This window comes from Pelobates fuscus, chromosome 8 (genome assembly GCF_036172605.1).
Source record: "Pelobates fuscus isolate aPelFus1 chromosome 8, aPelFus1.pri, whole genome shotgun sequence".
Lineage (NCBI taxonomy): Eukaryota > Metazoa > Chordata > Amphibia > Anura > Pelobatidae > Pelobates > Pelobates fuscus.
This window is the reverse complement of record NC_086324.1, coordinates 165,617,391-165,641,791: the sequence shown is the minus strand read 5'-3', so window position 1 is coordinate 165,641,791 and position 24,401 is coordinate 165,617,391. Positions and strand designations below refer to the sequence as shown.

The following is a 24,401-nucleotide window of genomic DNA, read 5'->3' as shown; positions in this document are numbered from 1 at the left end:
GTCCGATTAGATCTGCGGTTCTGAACTCATGCTGACCAAATAGAAGTCTGATGACAAGTTAGGAGCATTGCTGACCTGTGGCACCTCTAAAATAACCAGAAAGCAACAGATTATAAAACATATCACTAGCTCCAAGGGGGGCCCTCGGAATGTTTTAAACTACTCGAAAACAGTTGGACACATTAAGAGGGAATGATGCCAAGGGCATGCTACAGTGGTGATGTTAAAAATAGAAATATTATCTTTGATAGTTTTTGAGTCTTTTATCCTATTTTAATATAATGATGTTTAAGAATAACTAATCTATGATATTATAATCAATCAATCAACAGAGATCTGCTGCCCCCCACCATAATACAAATCACACATATATACAGTTATCACCCACAACATTAAAACCACCTGCCTAATTTCCTGTAGATCCCCTAGTGCTGCCAAAGCAGCTTTGATGCGTCGAGGTACCTCTGAACGTGTACTGTGCTATCTGGCACTAAGACATTAGCAGCAGATCCTTTAAGTCCTGCAAGTTGCAAGGTGAGGATTCCATGGGTTGCATTTATTGTTCCAGCCCATCCCACAGATGCTCAATCGTATTGAGATCTTGGTAATTAGGATGCTAAGGCAACAACGTGACATCTTTGTCATGTTCCTTATGGGAACCCTGCTCAGCCTGTGGTCAAGCAGCCCCAAACTGAGATGCACTGTGTGTTCTGACACCTTTCAATCGTGGCCAGCATTGAGTTATTCAGCAATTTGACCTACAACAGCTCTTCTGTGTGATCAGATCAGACCAGACAGGCTAGCCTTCGCTCCCCACATGCATCAATGAGTCTTAGGAGCCCATGACCCTGATGCTGGTTCACCGATTGTCCTACTTTGCACCACTTTTGGCAGGTACTAACCACTGCATACCGGCAACACCCCACAAGACTTGTCGCATTGGAGATGCTCTGACCTGGTCATCTAGCTATCACTATTTGGCCCTTGTGAAAGTCATTTTGCTTGCCCATTTTTCCTGCTTTCAACATGTTAAATTCAAGAACTGACTGTTCACTTGCCGCCTAATATATCCCACCCCTTGACAGGTGCCATTGTAACGATATAATCAATGTTATTCACTTCACTTGTCAGTGGTTTTAATCTGGTGCTTGATCAGTGTATTTATAAATATAAAAAAAAATTTTTTAACAAAAGAACCTTTAATTTATGTTTTTTTTTTCCATTGGTAAATCATCATGTTCACATGTAATTTTATGGCCAAATGTGAGTTAATTATTGGCATTTAATTATATCTTCAAACAGAAATCCCTGAATGGATTTACAAATTGACATTTGAGATTTTATTCCAAATTGCCCTTCAAGATCTGGCACCAAACGGCTGGAGATACCGATAGGCTGGAGTCAATATTTAAACAAAGTGTAATATTCAGTTGGAAAACCAGTAACAAATCAACACGAATACTGTTTAAGTGAGCGTCACAAACTCAGAGTCTTTATCAGCTCACGCTGTGTTTACAGACACTCTTTCCCTCACTGGATTGCTGGTCGGTCTCTTTCCTTTCTTCACCATGAGGTGGTACCACCTGTTTCTCCTCTGTGTGCTCTCAGCTTCTTGTACGAGGGCCGAAGTACAAGATGAAAATAAAAATGTTACATCTGCGGAGTCTGCAGAGACATCGAGCGAAGAACAAACATCGGATGAAATCACAGAAGAAGACAATATTTTAGTCCTCAACAAAAAGAACTTTGACAAAGCCCTTCAAGATTATCCGTTCCTCCTGGTTGAATTTTGTAAGTATGAATTCTACGATGTGCGTTGACTTTCCACAATTAATACAAATAGTCTGGTGATGAATGACCAACTAAATTACACGTTTTACGTTGTCCAGTACAATTAGCTTATTACATTTTCCTTATTTATCAGTGTTTTTCAGGCTTTTTGCACCTGGGAAGCACATTGTAAAAGTGTTGGGTTTTGGGGACCTTAGAAACATTTACTCTATAAAAGGAAAGCTTAAATATAATGTATAGTTCCCAGTTCTAGGAATCAGGTGTTTTTCCCTCCTGTTTAAAGTACCTATATTTTTGTGCATGCACACGTTTTCTAAAACGGCGGTTCTTATCCCAGGTAAGGGACAAACTATTGCTAAGTGGTTTGTCCCATTAACGGGGAAACAGGCCAAAGTAACCCTCTAAGGTGTAAAATACATGCCCTGGCATGCACTAGATCGGGCAGGTGAGGGCATGATAATGATGATAATTATGCCGAGTTTGAAAAATCTGTCTCTGGGCTAATTTTCCATTTCAAGAATGACTTGCCGGATTAAAGCAATGTACATAATTCTGGTCACTGGTATAAAAAGATTTAAGTGCTCAAAACCACTTGGCCTCACCTCTTACTTTGAAGGACATTGCAGACTTGTCTGGACCCCTGATGGCCTGCAGACCACATTTTAAGGAAGACTTTATCGTATGATATGTGGGTAGTCTATGGTGTCCATTAATCAATTTTACATTGGTCTGGTTATATAGCATAAATCCTACATGGCATCTGTGATTGTATTGCCACCCTGTAGAATCCATTAGCTATAAGCATATCTATCACAGGTTAATAGTGATGAATGCTGTTAATTCTTATTGTATTGAGGATTGGGGGGTTTCCATCTGTGATTTTTTTATTGTTATTATTATTGTCATTTATATAGCGCCAACAGATTCCGTAGTGCACTACATTTTAAGAGGGGGGATTTAGCTATAAATAGGACAATTACAAGAAAACCTACAGGAATCATAGGTTGAAGAGGACCCTGCTCAAACGAGCTTACATATTAATAAATAATACTATACTATTGGCAGTGTATCAAATCATAATACGGTTTGACCCCATAAGGACACATGACATGTGTGACATGTCACGATTCCCTTTTATTCTAGAAGTTTGGTCCTTAAGGGGTTAAATCCTTATTTTAGAAGAAATAAATCTGGTCACTTGGTCGATAAGCCCTGGGTTAATTGTTAAAGTAGTTATAGTCATTTTTGGGGGGAAATGGTGCTTACAGCCATAAAAAAAACATCAAATGGTATTTACAGAATAATAGCCCCATATCATGTCTGCAACAAATGGGTTTGATCATTAAACAGTGAGGAGTTAAAAATCAATAAAAAAGTTACATAATCTAAGCCAAAAATTGAAGAATTTAAAAAAAATTCTGATATATATTGAAATTGGAGAATTATTTATATTGTTAACATTTGGATTTGGACCACAATCACAATTTAGTGAACAAACCCCTAAATTACTATACAGTTTAGCCTACACAGACTATGGACTTTAGAGTATAGAAAGCCATGGCCGAAGGCCTTGCCACATGCTGAGCCTGAGCCCCTAGTGGTTATCTATGGAACTGCATATAGAAAAAAACATTGCCTCCGAGTTTAATTTTGTATTTGTTTTCTTTAAAGCTCATCTCGTTTCTTGTGAGTAATATTATACAGCAGCTAGGCTAGCAGTGGCTACAAAAGCATCCTATTCTGTGAAACCCGATAACAGTTAATCACTGAACTGATAATTGATAAGAATTTTGAGAGAAATAAAATCTGAGACTAAAATAGCTGAATTGTAAACGTTTTTTAAAATCTATTTTTCCATCTCGATTAGTTTGGACTAACATCTGCAATCATTCTGTTAGTTCTCATTAATATGCAGTTTAACGAATAGCCCCCACTTTGTAATTAAGCTGGCACGCCCCGCGTAGCCAGCCATACCATCAGACACGGCCTATGTGCTGTGCTTTCACAAGGCATAGTTAAGGCATGGCTCTTCTGCAGATAAAATGGCTCCCTACAGTAAGCTGCGCAAGATCAATTAAATATTTGGAACAGATTACTAAACTGAAGTTATATCGTACTATACCTCCTTGTAAACAATACGATGCACTAATTACATATTTTATAACTGATTTTCTTTAAGTTATCTTATGTGCATATAATGTATGTAATGACATAACATAACATAACAGAGATTGTATTCTCATGTCAGACAGTCCAGGCACAGCCTGGCATATGATGTAAATTAACTTGACCTCATGATGAGTGAGTATGGGTTTGTACAGCACTTCTGATGCAGACAATACTCTGCATACTTAAGAATCTCGATGGGAAGTGTTTTTATGCTTACCCCTCACGAAAGTACGGTAAATGTTTCAACAGCATTTATCATTGCCAGGAATAGATAACTATCACTATCAGAAAAAATTCAGGTACGGCATACACAGTGGAAATGTTATAGTTATTGATATCTTTGTATCAATGTAACTGGAGATAAGAGAATTTTAACTCAACGAGTAAGCGGGATAAAAAAACAATATGTTCTATGGCCAATTACAATTAATCTGTATTAATGTGCCTACTTAGTAGCTCACGAGTAAAGATTTATTAATTTATTGATTTAGTAATTGCAAATTAGGAGATAAAAAAATTGGAGTATGATAATATTAAAGCATTATGGGATTTATTCACTAGACACTATATTTTAAGGAATTGAAATCTGAATTGCAATTAAATATATCCATCCATATTTTAGCCTGAATTTTGCTATTTCATTTTTTTTAAAAAATGTATTTATATATTTTTTAAATGTTATGCTATTTAATGTTCAATTTACTACAGTTCGGGACATAGTGACTATAGCCCAAAATGTATATTTTTTTATATCTGTACCAGATCCCTCGGATAAATAAATAAAGAATAAATTGGGCTGAGACAAAAACTATAAATATCTGTGTGTTTACTTATTAAAGAAAATATAAGAAAAGCAATAGAACAGTATAGCAAATAAAAAATGTAACAAAAAAATACAATGCACATTTTAAGAAAAATCTAAATGGCGAATACCATGTCAGATCTCAGCAATATTAATTCAGAATATCTTTCAAGGGATCAGAATATATTCATTGTAATTATTTAGCACATACATATGTTTACATCAACCGTGTTAATAAAATGCATTTAAACATTTCTTTCTAAAACACCAATGTCCATCCCTATCCCTTTATTTACAAAGTAAACCTATTAAATATGGAAATCAAAAATTACACCATCGCTTGATTTGCATATTATCCCACGGATTTCGGAAAATATGAAGAAAAAAACCCAAACGTCCTTAAATTGCTGAATTTAAAAAGGAGGTATTAATCTGATTTGTAGGTGAATTTGTTGAATGTTATCACAGTTTGCAGTTTAGCTACTTTGGTCTGAAATGTAAAATTCACTTCGGATTACCCGTAATTTACTCTAGTAGTGTGTAACCCCAGGAGTAAGGCAGGTAATGGGCGGTCAATAAGTAACCGATGACACTGAGAATCTAAGCAGCTGCGATGTGAAGGCCGATGTTCTATTCAAACTATGTATCCACCTGCTTTTTCCCAGTGAAACTTTGTCATGCCTGCTGACGACTGCTATTGATTAATTCTTAGCTAGAAAACAAACAGTGCAATTCACAAATATGCGAATTATTGGGAATCCAACATGAATTTAAGTTCAAAATAAACCAGAGAAACAAGTTTAAACACAGCTGACTTGTTGAGGTTTTTCAAATTAAATATTTTGTCCTAACATTTAACATTAAAATTGAATAAATGGTAATTTACAACTTATTTTATAACCCTGACGGATGCTAGCTCTTATTTATTAAGTTGAAAACTGTGGACAAGGGAAATGCAGATTTTAGCTCAAAATAGCAAAATTCTAAAACTTAAAAAAAAAAAAATCAGCTGTGTTGGCCTACAATGTTTGTCGATCCATCAGAACTAACAGTTTAGTAATGAAATAAAGTATATATTATCTACTCATTATTTATCAAGCACCTATTCCACATCATTATACAACAGGTTACTAGGCATAAAGGAGGCGATAACGGCCATGTTCACATGTTCCATTGTCTATTAATTTTAGCGTGTTCTGCGCAGGTGAATAAACGCTGATAAATGCAATCTTTTCTTTTCCAGATGCTCCTTGGTGTGGCCATTGTCAAGAACTGGCGCCAAAGTATGCCAAAGCTGCAGAAATATTGAAAAACCGTACAACGCACGCCAGGCTGGCAAAGGTGGACTCAACAGAGGAGCAAGATCTGGCCAAAGAGTTTAATGTAAACGGTTACCCCACTATCAAGTTTTTCAAGGGTGGAAACCGAACCGACCACATTGACTTTGGAGGTAAATACTAGCAAAATATGAGAAAAAAATATTTATTTTATTGACCTATACGTTGCAAGCTAGAGAAACATACAGTATATTGAATGCAAAAAATAAAAATACCCTTATTTTAGCAGGGGTTTAACCACCAAACAGGAAGATACTGAAACACTGGGAGACTAGGGGACTGGGCGACATGGGGACACTGAGACACTGGGTGACTTGCGAGACTGAGACACTGGGAGACAGGGAGACACTGGGAGCAATCCATCTATACAGCAGAATCAAACTGTGAGTAGTTTGATACAAAATCTGTGCCACTTCTATTAAAACCAATCCCACATTCCTGCCATGTTTCCATCCCCCTATAACAGAATGAGAAGAAGGACAGATTTCGTACATAGGTGTCTACTGGCTCACGTTACAGTCCAGATATTGCCAGGATACGAGGTGCGGAATAAAGTGTATTCTAGCTTTTATGAAATGTGTCCTGCCTCCCCTCTTTGTCCATTCCAGGTAGGAGAGATGTTGATGGCATTGTGAAATGGATGCTGAGAAGACTTGGACCTTTGGCCACTCTACTTGTTGACGTTGCTGTTGCAGAGAGATTCGCCAATGCCAATGAATTAACAGTTATTGCCTTCCTTCAGGTCAGTTTTCCCAAATAGTTTCTGCTTTCGCAAATGAGCCGATCCATATATATAGAGGGGAAGGTGGAATATCAGTAATTGTAATTATAGTATGTGGCTGCTTAAACTTCCCAAAAACCAGAGTCTCTTCTTTTCTGGTGGTACGATGGATGTAGATAGTAGGATCAGGTAGCAGCGCCTGTGAAGGAATTCCCATGCTTGGAGCGATATGGAGAAGGGAAGGGAAAAGACACGGATATAGTGTAGTATGTTGAGATCTTAAGTGATAGTAAATCAAGGGAATACAGGATAAAGAAGCATCTATTGTGTCTCTCTAATATATCTTCTACTGTTTAAAATCGTCCAGGTTGTTAAACCTGTATATAGTGATACGTTATTGTGTAGATAATTAATGTCTCTTTAACCCCTTAAGGACACATGACATGTGTGACATGTCATGAATCCCTTTTATTCCAGAAGTTTGGTCCTTAAGGGGTTAAAGGAATACTATAGTGTTAGGAATACAAATATGTATTCTTAATGCTGTAGAGCCCTAGTCACTGTTTAGGTGACAAGGGCCCTGTTCCACGGCGAATAAATGGTTAATTAACCATTTATTTGCTTACCTTAATTCAGCGCCGGCCTCCCTCTGCACTGGTGACCTCTCCTTCTCCATCGATGTCAGCTTCTGAGTAAGACCGAATGCACATGCGCGACCAGAGGCGCACGCACTCAAACCCGCCCATAGGAAAGCATTACTCAATGCTTTCCTAGTGGGATCTTTTTTGACTCTGGACTCCATGAGAACGTCCAGCATCAAATAGGTGCGATTTACTCAGTGTAAATCGCAGAAGCACCTCTAGTAGCTGTCAGGGAGACAGCTACTAGAGGCTGGATTAACCATCAATGTAAACATAGCAGTTTCTCTGAAACTGCTATGTTTTCAGCTGCAGGGTTTAAACTAGGGGTACCTGGCACCCAAACCACTTCCTTGAGCTGAAGTGGTCTGGGTGCCTATAGTGGTCCTTTAATGAACAGAATGAATTCTTCAAGGTGGGAAGCTAACGAAAACTGTTTAAAAATGGCAGTTTGTTCACCCTCAAGTCTACTTTTCCTCGCAGAATGTTTTCACCGGATGTTCGAGTATGAAGGTCCTATCCTGTATCTTTACTCCATCAAACATCACAAGGGCCTACAGAGAGCACACTTTAGAAACAAGTGCAAATTGGCATTGAGACAGAAGATATTGGGCAAAACTGATATCCCAGCACTGGGGGGAAATAATTCCCCTTTCCTCTACTTTTTAGGGATAGTCTTACTGACCACATTCCTTGGACTGTTTGGTGGACATAGGTAGAACCTACATGATTTAGTATTATTGAAATCATGGTTTTGTCAATGATAAACCTCCTTTAACCTTTCATTTAATTTCTTATTTAGGACCCAGATGACTCAGATGTAAAACTTTATCATGAAGTAACAGAAAATGCTGAAGATTTTAACTTTGCCTACACTCACAAAGAAGACATATTTAAGAAATTTGGGGTAACAAAGGACACCGTCATCTTTTTCAAAAATGTAAGAACTTTCTATTTGTGGATCTATAAAATATAAATGTATAACAGGATCTACTGCTAAACCCTACATTTTAGCTATTGTTTGTAAAAGGTAAATGTTAGAGCAAGGTTACCAGGAAGCAGATCACCTTCCTTTGCAGAACTACAATTCCCTTGATGCTTTGCAAGCCTTACAGCTGGTGAAGCAGATTTGGGAGTTGTAGTTCATTAACTGATATTGATCTCCCATTTGGCCAACCCGTGTTATAATAAAGTTAGAGACAGTCGGATGTTTGGCAGAATTTCCTAATTCTGAGCCACAACATACCCGATTTATGAACTAAGCAAAAAGAGCTATGCCGTACAAATTCTATGGCATTCACTAAGTGTTGATTTTATTCACAGATCAAGTGCAAAGCGAGCAATAGAGGTAAAAGCCAGTTGTTTTGGACTACACCTCCCATGATGATTTGCCAGTATTATGGGTGTAAGAGCATTATAGGGGATGTAGTCCACAACAACTTAAATGCTGAAGGTTTCCTACCCCTGGCCTAGGGAGATCCTCATTGATATTCAAGTATGAAACGAGACAAGCACAGAGAGGAAAACAAAATAGTGTAGTAAGTTGGATGTTATATTGAAAATAAAAACAGAGGAGATGCACTTACAGTATGTAGAGCTACCAGTAAGCTCTACTTTTTTTGCGCCTGGGTTGTACAAACCCCATCTGAGGATGTGAAGTGTATCTCTTGGTCTGATGAGGGTTAGTCCGGCAGTTAGTAAATATAAGCAGAATTGAAACCAATATAGTGTAGTATGTAAAGTGTCACAGGTATGGCTAATATTGTATATAAATATACACTCACATTTTATGGAGCCTGAAGATAGGGTGAAGTGGTATAATCCTCACTCTTGTGAAGTATGTAAAAGATATAAAAATACAATAAAATGTAACATTAACGAATGTAACCACATTAATGGGCTTTATCATAGAGTTTACAGAGACCTGGACATAACCTGTTTAAATAGCAGAGTAAAATTCTAAATTCATGGTCAGATAACACCATAGTCACGTGACTGGGTGTAATTAGCATAAAGGATACATAAAATAGAACACTGAACGTATATATAGATAGGAAAGACTTTGTAGATCTTGAGGGTATTAGTAAAATTAAAAATAAAAAACAGTTTATTTCAAGTTAAAAACATCTAAAATGAGTAATGGTAGTGAAAATAAGACGGCGTTGCATCACAAACCATGTGACTCACAGGGCTGCAATGAGCACATACAAAAAATATAAAAAAACACGCTGGGTGCACAGTCTGGGTGGGTACGAGCTAACTGGGCTAGAAAAATGCCCGGAACTAGGTAGCATAGAGGAGAAAGGAATCACAAAAAACAAGACGCAGCTCCAACACCTGTTAGGTTTACTTATCTGATTCATCCATCCTGAAAACGTTCTCACCGTGCACAAATCTAGAATTTAAAAGGTTATTTGTATAAATCTGTAAATTGACCAAAGCATTGCAGTCCAACATTGGCTGAACAAAAATAACAAAAAGCAAGTATTTATCCCATTATTGTAATTGTGCAATGCTGTGTGAATTGTTGACAATTCTAAGATGCAATATTTAGTCCTACAAACATGAACGTGTAAACTGTTGCCATGAATTCAATAAGCATGAATTCTGGAGAACGTCACACAACATTTTCAAAGTCTTCATTTTTTTCCTAAATCTAATTTTGACAATAAGAAACATTTTTAAGTTTTTTGTTTTTTTATCAGTCTGAAGAAAAATATCAATATGAGGTGGACGAAGAAGTTGGGTTGGACAAAGACGAACTCACGAGGTTCCTCATGCTTAACAGTATGGATCTAGTAACAGAATACAATGAATCGGTCAGTAACTGGGATGAATTTTATTTTTATCTTAACACATATTTTATGAGGATTATTATCTTTATTTACATGTTGTTACCCAGTCGGATTGTTTATAGCGGCCGTAACGAAGAGGAAAGGACATCTAATGTTCAGTGCAGTAGATTAGCCGATTCTTGGACCATCAACACTTAATTTGAGCGCCCAGCCATTGACCTGGCAATGTTTTGACACAAACCGATCTTTGTAAAGTCAGGCTTGACAACCACCAGTTTGGGCCAAAATGTTGCCATAACCAATTTTTGCAATTAAGTTTACTAGGTAAGTACTGTAGACTATTCTTTATTATTGCTGTGGAGAACCTCAGGGCACCATAACAGCTCCCTCACAACAGAGTTGTTTTTCGGGCAAGAGTGGTCCTTTAATTATGTGTCTACAATTATAGCATGTCCATTGCTGCCATTTCACTTTGGCCATCACTTGGGACTCCTTATTGGCAGATATTATCATATTACCAAGATAGAACCCTTATTATTAATCAACATACAGCCCAATACTATACGTGAATGATGTAAGTATCAAACTACTTAGAGAGATCTTATATCCACAAGTATAACAGGATCAGGAAATCATCTATGCACAGATTGGAGTGTTATATCTATCACAGAGCATGTGGCTGGATAAACAGCTCTTTATCCTTGGTGATACCCAACTTTCTTCATGCATATTTGTCCTTAGATCAAAAATCAATCAGATTAATTGGTTTCTGAGTTTTCTCTCCCTCATCTTAAAATTCTGGTTGAGATTTTCTGTTTTGTACATCAGCGCAACAATTTGAGAAAATTCTAGAAATATTTTACAAAATGATCTAAAACGCGTACATTTACAGATGCACAGTGTTACATCACAGCTTAATTTCTATAAAATGTAAAAAAAAAAAAAATCTGCTTATACCGTGATATTGAAACCAGCAGGCCTCCATCAGACCTTTCTGAGTACAGCTAATGTTAGTTGGAGAGGTCAAAGTGCCAAGAGAAAGCCCTTCAAGTATGACGATAGTTCATTTATCACCTGCGATGATCGAAGGTTCATACAAGTTTGTACAATATTGTTCTCTCACACTTACATTTAGTTATGCAACCTTGCTTGGTTTGAACTCACAATTACAGGAAAAACTTGTATAATAGAAAGTAAAAAAATGATATGTGTCATAGCTTCCGTATGTATTATTTTGCAATGTTTATATAAAACTTTTCGGTGCCAATCCTGGTTAAGCATTGTATTGGCATAACCATGTTTAAGTTCTCAAAGAAGTAAGATCCATTGACCCAATGTAATATCTTGAAGTTAGAGATCTCGAACCAGAGAGTATTTTTTGTAAGATGCCTTGCACTTCTGCATGTAGTCAAGTTTTGCAACCACACATTAGCGTTCTGCTACCCAGAAATGTTATAATTTGATAAGCCGGGATTCTGGGTTCAAAGATGGCTGCCTCCACCGAGCGAGGTTTTTTCTTTAATTGCAATATTGATCCACATACATTTTTCTACTTTACGTTCTTCTTTCAGGATGAATAAGATTTGGAAATAAATATCTTCTCTCTGGCCTTTATTATAAATTGCTGACGAACCTCTAGCTCAGGGATAGGCAACCTTCGGCTCTACAGATGTTGTGGACTACATCCCCCATAATGCTCTTACACACATAATGCTGGCAAAGCATCATGGGAGGTGTAGTCCAAAACATCTGCAGAGCCGAAGGTTGCCTATCCCTGCGTCTAGCTGCTGGTGGAGGAAGCTGACTCTGTACAGGAAACATGTACAGCCTTATTCACTAAAGAGTGAAATGTCAGCTATTTCAAGAGAATTTGAAACATTTTGACGGAATATAGCTCCCTCTGAGCTCCTGAAGGTTCACACTTTAGTGGAAAGGAAAAGGAGAATTCTTTTACATATATTTTTTTTTTTTTTTTTTTTCTTTTTTGCCCCTTTAGACGTCAGAAAGAATTTTTGCTGCCAAAATTCCAAATCACTTGCTGCTCTTTATCAATAAAACTGAAGAATACCAGCTGGAACTGCTCGAGAACTTCCGAAATGCTGCCCCAGAATATAAAGGAAAGGTAAGTCTAATGTACGGCTCACCAGTAAATGCTGCTGGGTTAAAAGGAGGTTTTTACAGAACAACATTAAGGACCAGTATGTAAGTAGACTGGATACAGTAAGTGATGACAGATGTTTCCATGAACACCCATTGGACAGGATTCTCATGAAACAGTGGGTACAGTACCTACCTAGGGGTGACGAAGGCGGGCAGGTGGCCGATGACCACATTCATAACTTACAGGTACAAATTAATCAGGATTTAGACAGTAGCTCTAATTTTTGGGGTTTGAAAAGACTGTCCGGGTTATTTACAAGAGTTAGATTTGAAAGTGAATTTTAGATTTAAGGCCAGACTAGTCAAAATTTCCGGATATTTTGAACTTACATTTTAAATTCACTTTGAATTCTCACTTTAGTGAATAATCCTGTCTAACATCAGTCAGCGGCGGAACTACCGCCAGTGCAGCTGGTGTGGCGGCACAAGGACCCCTATGCTGGGGGGCCCCTACGCTTAGTGCCACCAATGGGCATTGCAAACAGCACACCAGGACCCTGTAGTATCGGCAGCCAGTGCACTGCTGGGAGGAAGTGAGAGCGGGTTACTTCCTCCCAGACAGATTGAGAGAGCCGCGAGGGAAGGAGGGAGGGAGAGAAGAGGCAGTTCCTAAGAGTAAGGAGAGGGATAGCTACAGACCCGCACTCCCATCAGTCTCAGCCAGCAGCCACCCTTTTGCACACAATAGGTATGTTAACAGGAGAGTGGCTAAAAAAAGTAATTATGACATGTATGTGTGTATGTATATGTTGGTGTGTGCATATCTGTGTGTCAATATGTGTGAATGTTTCATTGTGTGTATTTTTCAGTGTGTGTCAGAGTATTTGTATGTGTCAGGCTGTGGATCTGTGTGTCAAGATGTGTGTATCTGAGTTTCTGTGCATGTGCATACATACCAGCAGACGCCAAAACTACATGCAAACACTCCCAACCCCCTCAATCAAACACAAACATTACATACAAACATGCCCTTTTTTTAAATCGCAAAAATGACATACAAACACCAACACTACACACAAAGCACACCTGCATTGAAAAGCACAAAGTACACATATGCAAACTACACCACTGCATTTCAATGGCAACAGTACATACAAATACAAAAAAACGAGTTCTGCGCTCACTCCCATCACTCCTGGGCGGCAGCAATGACCACAGTACACATCAGCCCCAATACATACAGTAAAAACCAAAGAAAAAGTTACCTGTGCTCTCTCCTAAATCACTATGTATATTTAAACAAATGGAGGCCATTTAGTTACTTACATACAAATACACCCCTTAATACGCGTGCGTGCGCGTGCGCACACACACACACACACACACACACTCATTCACATTTACCAGTAGCTGCCTCTGTGCAGAGCTGAGCTTCCTCTCCCTGTCTCTCCCCTGCGCTGCTGTCTGTGACCCAGGTGGAAGTCCTCCCAGCACAGTGCCCGCTCTGGCCTCATGTGGGGAAAGGGTGGAACACAGTTCCACAGTGACAGTGCTGCTGCAGGTTGTGAAGGGAGACGTAGTGCTCCCGACTTCAATGGGGTAGCACAAAGGGGGGGCGGGGGGGCACTGCCAACAATCTGGAGTGCCTAGAAAAGAGGGACATTAAGAAAGAAAAGATGGACAGAGGGATTTGTGTCCAAAATAGGGACTGTCCCTCCTAATTAGGGACACTTGGAAAGGATAGGTGGGGGTTAAAGTGATAGTGGGGACATTCCAAACTGGAACTGCCTAATTTTTAATTAAAAAAGTTATTGTAATCTTTATATTATCGAATAAACAAGAGAGCTCTACCCAGACCAGTAAGTGACTCTGCAATTCACGATGTTCTCTCTCTCTGGATTTGCCGAACCAGTCCCATCAGACCTCACACAGCAGGTTTTTATGGCCGCAGGAGAGGTTTCTCAAAGTTGTAGAAACCTGTATGTTTTACTAATTCCATCTTTCTTTCCCAGTTACTTTTCATTTTAGTGGATTCTAACGGCCCACATGCCGGAGTTCTACAGTATTTTGGGATCAACAGCACAGATGTCCCGACAATCCGACTTATCAACATCGACTTGGTGAAGAAGTATGCGTTCGGTGAAAAGAAGATCACCACAGAAGCTGTCAAGAACTTTGTGGATGGTGTTCTGGCAGGCAAGATAAAGGTGGGAACCTCGCATAATTCTTGCTTTTTTTTCCGACAGAAAGCTATAATTTGTTTATTGCTTTATTTCAGGGGTGCCCAAAAGGTAGATCCCCAGATGTTGTAGAACTACAAATCCCATGGTGCTTTGCATGCCTTTGGAATGGCAAAGCATCATCGAAGCTGTAGTTTTTTTTTTTATTATTCTTTATTTATCAATCATGCATGGTGTTTGTACAGAAGAGAAAAACGAGGGGGGGGGCAACATATGCATACATTTATTGGTACAGTGAGTTATAGCTAAGAGTACAGACAAGGGTGTTGAATAGGAGCTTCGCTGGGGTCGTTGTCCTCTTGTAGCAGGTCGTTTAGGTGCGAAATGTGCTGTAGTTTGTCGGTGATAGTTTTCACAGGGTTGTTTCTAGCGATTGTGTTAGTCGCATGTTCTTGAGCTCTATAGGTTCAGCGTATAGCGAGGTATATTACTTTCATTGTTGGTAGGAACCCCGCAAGTAGTTTGATTAGGTATGGTTCGCAAGGTTGTGCTGTTTTGACCTGCGGGGTTGTCCGACAACGGTACCCTTGCCCATTCTTAAAAGCTCCGCTAAGCAGCTATGATGTCTCTACCAAAGCACATTTCAATAGTCTCTTGCCTCTGATATATACACATCCATGCACAAAGCTGTAGTTTTAAAACACCTGGAGGGACAGGGAAGGTAAGTCCTGGAAGGAGGGACAGGGGAGGTAAGTCCTGGAAGGAGGGACAGGGGAGGTAAGTCCTGGAAGGAGGGACAGGGGAGGTAAGTCCTGGAAGGAGGGACAGGGGAGGTAAGTCCAGGAAGGAGGGACAGGGGAGGTAAGTCCTGGAAGGAGGGACAGGGGAGGTAAGTCCTGAAAGGAGGGACAGGGGAGGTAAGTCCAGGAAGGAGGGGCAGGGGAGGTAAGTCCTGGATGGAGGCACAGGGGACGTATCTCTGGGATGGAGGGACAGGGGAGGTAAGTCCTGGAAGGAGGGACAGGGGAGGTAAGTCCTGGATGGAGGCACAGGGGAGGTATCTCTGGGATGGAGGGAAAGGGGAGGTAAGTCCTGGAAGGAGGGGCAGGGGAGGTAAGTCCTGGAAGGAGGGACAGGGGAGGTAAGTATATTAGGATGCTTATCTATGCAGCACAGCCTTTCCCCATAATGCCCCTGGTGTGCTCATGCACACATGAAATGCAACATGAGCATGTGTGTGCTTGAACATCTCTTCTATAGCGCACTCTCAAGCATGCACAATCATGACCAGTCCCTTGGGAGTTACCTTCATTTACATGGCATGCCTGAGCTGTGCCAGGACAGCGTGTACACAATATAAATTAAATATTAGAAAAGTTCTGAATAAAAAGGAATGGCCCCACACTTAGTTCACTTCTAGTTAGCTGTTGGGCTGTGACAGTTTCACTTTAAACACAGACTTCATTAAAGTGGCTTTATCACAGACTTCACAGACTTAAACACAGACTTCATTAAAGTGGCTTTATTGATAATAATTCTCTTTTGTTCCTTGTCCGGGATCTCAAGATCTGAGCGTAGCCATTTTGTTCTCCTCGGCCCATGCTGTCTGCTATTTGCCCTTTTGGGATTGTTATTCCAGAGGGATTGTGGGTAAATTTGATTGCTAACTAAAACAGGTAAATCATTTTTAAACAAATTAATGCGTCAAGGTTCCCTGTTAAGTTGTGTGGCAAACAGCCATACAAAATGGCTGCAGAACTCCAGTCATAGGTTTCATGGTATATTCCTCTGATGGTTAATGTAGGCCGGACACATGTCTAAACATGAACTTTCCTATCAATTTGCCAGTCTTAACATGACAGTTTTAGCTATCACAGCTATGTACCCACCGTTATTGGTTATGTCTAGACCTGTGAAATAATGTCATTAATACTTCATATCTCTATGTGCTCATTTAGCAAAACCTCCTGAGTGAAGAAATTCCTGAAGATTGGGATAAAAAACCCGTTAAGGTTCTTGTCGGCAAGAACTTCGATGACATTGCTTATGACGAAACAAAGAATGTGTTTGTAGAATTTTGTAAGTATTTGTCTTTACTCAATATCAATCTGTATAAATCTACCGCCCATCACTGATATCCACCGGCATGGTACAGTAAGGCTGATAGAAATTATACATTCTAGAAAGATACGTTTCAGTACAAATTCAGGGTTTGGCCAAGTGAAAAACCTTCAGATCAGATTTTAAACAATGATACTTGATTTTACCGTTACATTTTGCCAGTAGCCCTGCAAGGAAGCTAAGTGGACACTAGATGGCACTCTTGTATTATTTTAATTATGGGAGTGCATTATCTATTAGTTGACTTTTTGTTTTTCCAATGACTAAACCCTTGGATTCCTATCCAGGTTTAGGCCCTAAACAAAGTGCAGTGGTCCTATATAATCCACATGGTGGCGCTATGTCTAGTGCAGGGGTAGGCAAACCTTTTAGCAGTACTGTGCCAAAACAAGATCTTGAAATCCCTTGGCGTGCCCGTCCTATTTGTTTTTTTAAATTGAGGGGTGAATAAATATTGCCGTATTCAGCTTGTGTTCTTTATGGGTGCTGTAGCTGCTTGGTATCGTTGTATTTGTGTTTGTAAGTGGGCTGTTATATTGTATATGTTCATGAATAGTTTGCGGCATTGTGTATGATACCTATGAATGTGGGCTGTGTATGGGGGTCTGCTTCTGGACTTGTGTGGTGGATGATACGTCACATTGTGTGTTTGGTGGTGTGTATGTGTGGGGCTACTTATGATATGCATGTGAGAGGATGCTTGTGGGAGTGTGTGCTTGTATGTGGATTGTCCGTGGCGTTGTGGTTGTGGGGACTGTTTGTGTGTGGGCTGTTTGTACTATTTGTATGGGGGGGGGGGGTTATTCTGCAGCTCTGTGTATATCTATCAGTGTAGGTGGCTTCCCTGGTGTCTATGGGGGACCAGTCTGGCCAGGAACAGGTCAAGGGCAGGAGCTGCGATAGCTGCTATGGACTGCTCTACTTCAGTGCAGATTGCTGTTCACAAGAGTTGGGAGGAAGTGATCTGAGATTGTCCCTCACCACCTGCAATCACCAACCCTGTGCACTGGAAGATACCTGAGGTCTCACTAGGACTCCTGATAGGCCAAAGCCAGTTTGGTTCTGGCAGCCTTTACTGCCGTGCATAGGCGCCCCTTTATATCCCAATCACACTATCAGTCCTAAACTTGGAAGAACAGTTGAAGTTTGAGACCTGTATCCTCTCAGTTTATTCCTTTACTGTCGCGATTATCTGAGACACTAGAGCCGGTATCTGAAACTCTGGCCACCCACATGTAGCTGAACTACAGCCGCCACAATTCACTGCCATCTATTGCATTCAAAGAATTCTGGGAGATGTAGGCTGCCAACATCTGGGGAGTGGCGTTTGAGATCACTGCACTGTAGAACATGCATACACGTGTAAGAGCTTGTAGAATGTTCTGTGTATCTACAAGTCTGCGTTCATATTAGACAGAATGCTCTGTTTTTAGAAATGCTCTGTTTTTAGAAATTTTACCTGTAAATGAGATTTGAACTATTCGGGAGGGACACCCGCTGCCAGAGATGTCAACCTTGACTAGGCAGATGTTTGTCAACTACATTTCCCATGATTCACAGAAAGCCTACAGTGGGTACTTGACATCTAAATGTAACTCAGAGTTACCTCCCTGTTGCCTCAGGGCATTACACTCTTATTCTGATATTGTCCCCAGTCCAAGTATAAATCAGGAGTTTAGCTCCAAATTATTTTACAGAGTGCCCTACCTAAATGAAAATATTTGGCTCTTTGTGCATGAATTGTGAGATTTCCAGCACACTGACTCCCACCACTCTCAGAAACCATGTTATATAGGAATGAAGCATCCTTGAATGTATGAATGTATGTAGCCACTCAGCTCATGCCCCTCGTTTTCTTACCCAAGATGCACCATGGTGCTCACACTGCAAGGAGCTGGAGCCGATCTGGGAGGAACTTGCCGAAAAATACAAAGATCACGAGAATGTTATCATTGCTAAGATAGACGGCACAGCAAATGAAATTGATGGGCTCAGAGTACGGGGCTATCCAAACCTAAGGTTCTTTCCTGCTGGCCCAGAACACAAGGTAATACTCCAATATGCAATTTACAGACAGCTTACTCTAATTCTAAGCATAGCCCGTACTTATCAATATTTGCAATAGAAACACTTTTCATTTCTCTCTGGTATGTCTATAAGTAATTAAAGGGACACTTCAAAACAACTTTTGCTGAAAAGGACACTCAGGACCCATCAAGCACTTTAGCTTGATGAAATGATTTATGTGTTTACTCTTTTTTTTCCCATTTCACAAAAAGTGTAGATTTCAATAGAAATTGACCTTTTTTTTTTTTTTAAATCAACCTTGTTACAACCCCCTAGCTGTCAATCAGACAACATGTCCTGTTACTTCCTGGTTTTGTTAGCTCAGTGGAGCTAAATAGAAGAGGCAGCAATTGCTCAGAGCACCTGCCATCCAAAGAATTCTCATTGAGCTGCATTGGGAAGTCTGTGATTGGACAGACAAAGAACGTCTGGGCGGGGTTAGAAGGGGAGGGCTTGTAAAGGCTGCAAACAAGAGATTTGCAGCTTTTGCAAGCTCTTTTTAAATGTATCCCCCCCGCCCAATGAAAAAAAAACACATTAATTAAATGCATGCATTTTGTCATTGGTGTTATATCTACAAAATAATGATGTATTTATTTCATATTTGGACAGAGGAGTGTCCCTTTATTGAAGCAGGTTTGTTCTCATCTCCTGCTCTATTAACTGACACACAGGAGATTGTTGCAGACTGTTAACAGAGCAGGAGATAATAAATTCTACATCAAACACACTGTGCAATAAGGAAGGTAAAAAAAAGTTTACTTTTAAAGGATGTGTTTAGGAAAGCTGTGCAAGTCACATTCAGGGAGGTGTAGCTAGGGCTGCATAAACCAAAAAGATTTAACCCCTTAATGGTAGAGAACTGAGCAGTAAGACCGCAGGGTCATGATCTATAAACCCAATCTGCTTCATTAAGCTAAAGTTGTTTTGGTGCTTAGTGTCCCTTTAAGATTAATTTTGCTGGCTTGCAGCCTAATGCCCATTTTTTGTACATTCAGCTTTATATATTTTAGTGCCACGATCCATAAAATAATATGGTGCTCTGATGAGATCTGGTGACGCATTACTATACCTTGAATGTTTAATAAAATTAATAAATAAAAAAAAAATTTCGCCCCACACACAGATGATTGAATACACTAAAGACAGGACAGTTGAGCTGTTTTCCGCCTTTATTGACAGCGGTGGTGTTTTACCCAAAGACGAAGCCACAGAGGTTAGTATACCGTTGGTTTGTAGGTCTCAGATTTTGTAGTTTATGGTTTGTTTGTTTTTTAGGTCACCTGTTCAGTGAGTAGCCTTTAGAATTAAACAAAGAAAACATGGACATTTAAACTGGAGGCACGAGGATGAGAGGAGCAAAGTGGGTGTATAACCAAGAAACATCACTGCACCGTAGATGGACATCTTTACTGTTCTACACATGTCCAGGCTACTCTATAAATGGTGCAAAAAGTCGTTCATTCTTGTAAATGACATTAACCACTCCGCATAACCGCAATTCCACATTTCCTGAATGCTACGGCCTGTAGTTTAAAATACTACCGACAATCGAATGGGCTTGGAGGAGTTTCATGGTGGGAGTTGCGGCTTTATATCTTGAGCGTCAAGACTCATTTTTCTTGGTTTCCTTTGCATGGAAGTGGCTCGCAGAGATTAGTGCAACCACAATTGTACAAAAACCACCATCTTGGTGAAACTAATGCAGAGCTTTACCCATTTAATTACAAGGATTCACTTCTGGTTTTTCCTGACCAGAAAGTCCATAATAGACACATGTTACAATGGATTCTATGTTTAATTGCACTGTTTGCAGGTTATTTGAACCAGTTATAGTTAGCAACTTGATTGTTTATTGGAACTTTAAACATTCCAACAGTGAGCTCCCAAACTTAGAGAATTATTCGGTTACACACACTCTACATCTACTGACCTACTAGACCAGAGATAGGCACCCTTCGGCACCCCAGATGTTGTGAACTACATGTACTTTGATGCTTTGCCAGCATTATGACTAAAAGTATTATGGGAGATGTAGTCCAAAACATCTGAAGTGCCAAAGGTTGCCTACCCCTTTACTAGACCATGAAGGTAGGTGACGAGCTGCTGCTATTGTATAGACCTTATAGAGATAGCCAGGGCTGGCGCGTCCCAAAGGCGGCACAGAGCAGGGGGGCGCAAAATTCCGAATCCCCTGCCTCTGGCTGGGGACTCAGATTTTTCAACTCACCTCGCTCTCCCTGCAGCCAGCACACAGGAGCAGGGCAGCGAAGTCAGCTGGCTCCTTATGATGATGTCAGAAGAGGGCAGGAGTTCAACTGCTCCCAGACTCCCCAACTGCCCTGACTCTATCTGCAGCTCCAGCCTCCAGTGTAGCCCGTCCCATCCGACCACCAGGGGTAAGGTTCTCCCCTCCCTGGACCAAGGTAAGCCTCTGGGAGGGGGGGTAGTGGAAGACCTTTTAGTATGTATTTGCACCCCATAACTCCACTACAGCCCCTATTACCTTACTTCAGCCCATATCCCCCACACTACAGCCCCTGTGCCCACTTGCAGCCATCAACCTACTTTAGTCCCTAACCCCCCCTACTACAACCCCAATACCTCACTACATTTCCTAAGCCCTCAATTACAGCTCCTAACTCTCAACTACAGCCCCTATCACCTCACTAATACTCACTACCAGCCCCCCCCCCTCCATCCCCCCTAAGATTAGGTTCTGGATCTGCCCCTGTTCTGTATGCCTGTGTCTGTATATCACTATATGACTGTCCGTATACCTTGTGTATGTCCCTGTATGACTATTTCTGTGTATGACTGTGTATGTATGTCTCTGTATATCTTTGTGTGACTATGTCTGTGTATATATGTCTCTGCATGCCTGTCTGTATCTGTATGCCTTGTTCTGTATGTCTCTGTATGCTTGTGTCTTTATGTCTGTGTTTGTATCTCTGTATGACTGTCTTTATTTCTCTATATGACCGTGCATGTCTCTGTGTCTGTATGACAGTGTGCCTGCATATTTCTGTAATTGTGTGCCTGTTGCTATATATCTATGTCTATATGGCTTGGGAGGAAAAGATACACAAAGGGCCCTGAGGGGAAGAGGGACACACAAAAAACAGGCTGAGGGGAGAGACCCACAGAAAATGGCTGTGGGAAAGTAAGAGACACACAAAGGGGCAGGGGGGAGAGATACAAGGGGGTGTAAGACACATAAAGGGGATACAATACACTAGATGGGGTAAGAATTTCAAAAGACTGGATATGATACGAGATGCATTTTTGGTGTGTGAAGCCAGAAATCCTTGCACCGGCCCTGGAGCTAGCCAACCTTTTTGAGAGTTTTCTGTGAATCATGTTAGAACAGCTTTCATATAGACTTGGCTCCATTTGTTTTGTTTTTTTCTTTAGAAGACTCGCTAAATTTACTTACTCGATCCTAAAGTCAGATGATAGACCGATGTTCCCACGTTAGGTTATTCTTATTGTTTTGCAGGAACCACAAGGTGGCGATACAAAGGATACCAAACAGCAAGAAAACGCAGATGATGGTGGTGAGAAAGCAAAAGATGAACTATAAGGGACAGTTAATACATCACAAATCAAGAAATGAAGAAAAAGGTTCATTGAGATCCACGTATCGAATGGTGGATAGCAGAATGTGGAGATACATGTCGTGAACAATAATATTCGAGGTCTTGGTTCATTGTTTCAAATTAATTGATACAAAAATATGCCTTTACAATGTTTTACTTTTCCAAACTAAATAAAAAAAAGGTCAAAATTGTTCCAATGTGAGTGGAGTTCGTTCGTGATCTATATAGGATTGAAATATCCTCTCCTTTTATTTATATGCCGGGAGAGGAGCAGCAGAGAATCACAGTCTTTGTATCTTGTCTCTACGAGATATCAGATTCAGGAACGGGGCTATACGAATGCTGGCTGTGCAACTCCTACTAATCTTAGACAGTCTAACTGAGATTAGGATCTTTGTGCTCCACATCAGTCACATTATGCATTATTTGGCATTGCTGGGTTAAATCAATTATAGACAGCCACTTAACGACTAAACGTTGGTCACATAGTCAATAGGAAAACATAGAATACAATATTTTTCTGATAAGAAAGCTTGGATGAGAACATCAGGTCCCCAATGCTCCTCACGGTCAATACCAATCAAATATATAATCCACTACAAAACAGAATTTTTTATTTTTATTTTTTAAAGTTTTGATGCACTGTATACTGTATTTGGCTGCACCCCCTTTCACATTAGGGAGAAAATCTTATCTTACAAACCTCTGCTCGAAAGACAAGTACAGGTTAAATAGTTTCTAACCAAGAGACGTTTCTCTCATTGCTAAAAATGCATAGAATTAATCTGTAAAGCGATTGCAGCTGATAGTTTACACATAGCCGTTTCCAATATTTGGAGATTTTATTACAGCCCTTACTTGTAGGCTGTGTTATTTGTTTAAAGTGGAAAACCAAATAACTACTAATCGTTAGAAATAATTACTATAGGTATACGGAAATCTATAATACTATATGTGTCTCCAGTTCAATGCTCCAAGTGAGGTCTCACCAGTGTTCTGTACAATGGCATGAGCACTTCCCTCTTTCTACAGCTAATACCTCTCCCTATACAACCCAGCATTCTGCTAGCATTTCCTGCTGCTCTATTACATTGTCTGCCTACCTTTAAAGGAACACTATAGTCACCTAAATTACTTTAGCTAAATAAAGCAGTTTTAGTGTATAGATCATTCCCCTGCAATTTCACTGCTCAATTCACTGTCATTTAGGAGTTAAATCACTTTGTTTCTGTTTATGCAGCCCTAGCCACACCTCCCCTGGCTATGATTGACAGAGCCTGTATGAAAAAAAAACAAACTGGTTTCACTTTCAAACAGATGTAATTTACCTTAAATAATTGTATCTTAATCTCTAAATTGAACTTTAATCACATACAGGATACTCTTGCAGGGTCTAGCAATCTATTAACATAGCAGGGGATAAGAAAATCTTAATTAAACAGAACTTGCAATAAAGAAAGCCTAAATAGGATATAGGCTCTCTTTACAGGAAGTGTTTATGGAAGGCTGTGCAAGTCACATGCAGGGAGGTGTGACTAGGGTTCATAAACAAAGGGATTTAACTCCTAAATGGTAGAGGATTGAGCATGTTCTATACACCCAAACTGCCTCATTAAGCTAAAGTTGTTCAGGTGACTATAGTGTCCCTTTAAGTCATCAGAAATAATTACCCTTAAATCCCTTCCCTCAGATGTTGATGTTAGGACTATCAAATATTCTGTACTCTGCCCTTGGGTTTTTACGTCTAGATGCATTATGTGGCACTTATCCACATTAAATGTCAGCTGCCAAAACTCTGACCATTTTTCTAGTTTACCTAAATCATTTGCCATTTGGCTTATCCCTCCTGGAACATCAACCCTGTTACATATCTTAGTATCATCCGCAAAAAATCTTACCATAAAGACCTTCTGCAATATCACTAATAAATATATTAAAGAGAACGGGTCCAAGTACAGATCCCTGAGGTACCCCACTGGTAACTAGACCTTGCTTCGAATATACTCCGTTGACTACAACCCTCTGTTGCCTGTCACTCAGCCACTGCCTTTGGAATCCAAACTTAAAGATTGCAGTTTATT

General features: G+C 39.9%; 1 protein-coding gene across 1 annotated transcript; it reads left to right on the top strand.

Annotated features, from left to right (window-relative positions):
- Positions 1 to 1,514: 1,514 nt before the first annotated feature.
- Positions 1,515 to 22,522, top strand: PDIA2 (protein disulfide isomerase family A member 2). Its single transcript, XM_063430689.1, has 11 exons — positions 1,515 to 1,791; positions 6,006 to 6,212; positions 6,708 to 6,841; positions 8,261 to 8,398; positions 10,164 to 10,277; positions 12,250 to 12,375; positions 14,366 to 14,560; positions 16,492 to 16,612; positions 18,520 to 18,701; positions 19,848 to 19,937; positions 22,221 to 22,522. Exons 1-11 carry the CDS (start codon positions 1,569 to 1,571, stop codon positions 22,302 to 22,304), a joined length of 1,614 nt encoding a protein of 537 aa, XP_063286759.1. The 5' UTR covers positions 1,515 to 1,568; the 3' UTR covers positions 22,305 to 22,522.
- The last annotated feature ends 1,879 nt before the right edge of the window (positions 22,523 to 24,401 follow it).

Excerpts from the sequence above, each read along its gene's own strand:
- PDIA2 (XM_063430689.1), top strand. The coding sequence starts at position 1,569 with ATGAGGTGGTACCACCTGTTTCTCCTCTGTGTGCTCTCAGCTTCTTGT. Across the intron at positions 8,399-10,163 it reads CCGTCATCTTTTTCAAAAAT|TCTGAAGAAAAATATCAATA; the intron begins GTAAGAACTTTC and ends TTTTTTTATCAG. Across the intron at positions 12,376-14,365 it reads CCCCAGAATATAAAGGAAAG|TTACTTTTCATTTTAGTGGA; the intron begins GTAAGTCTAATG and ends TTTCTTTCCCAG.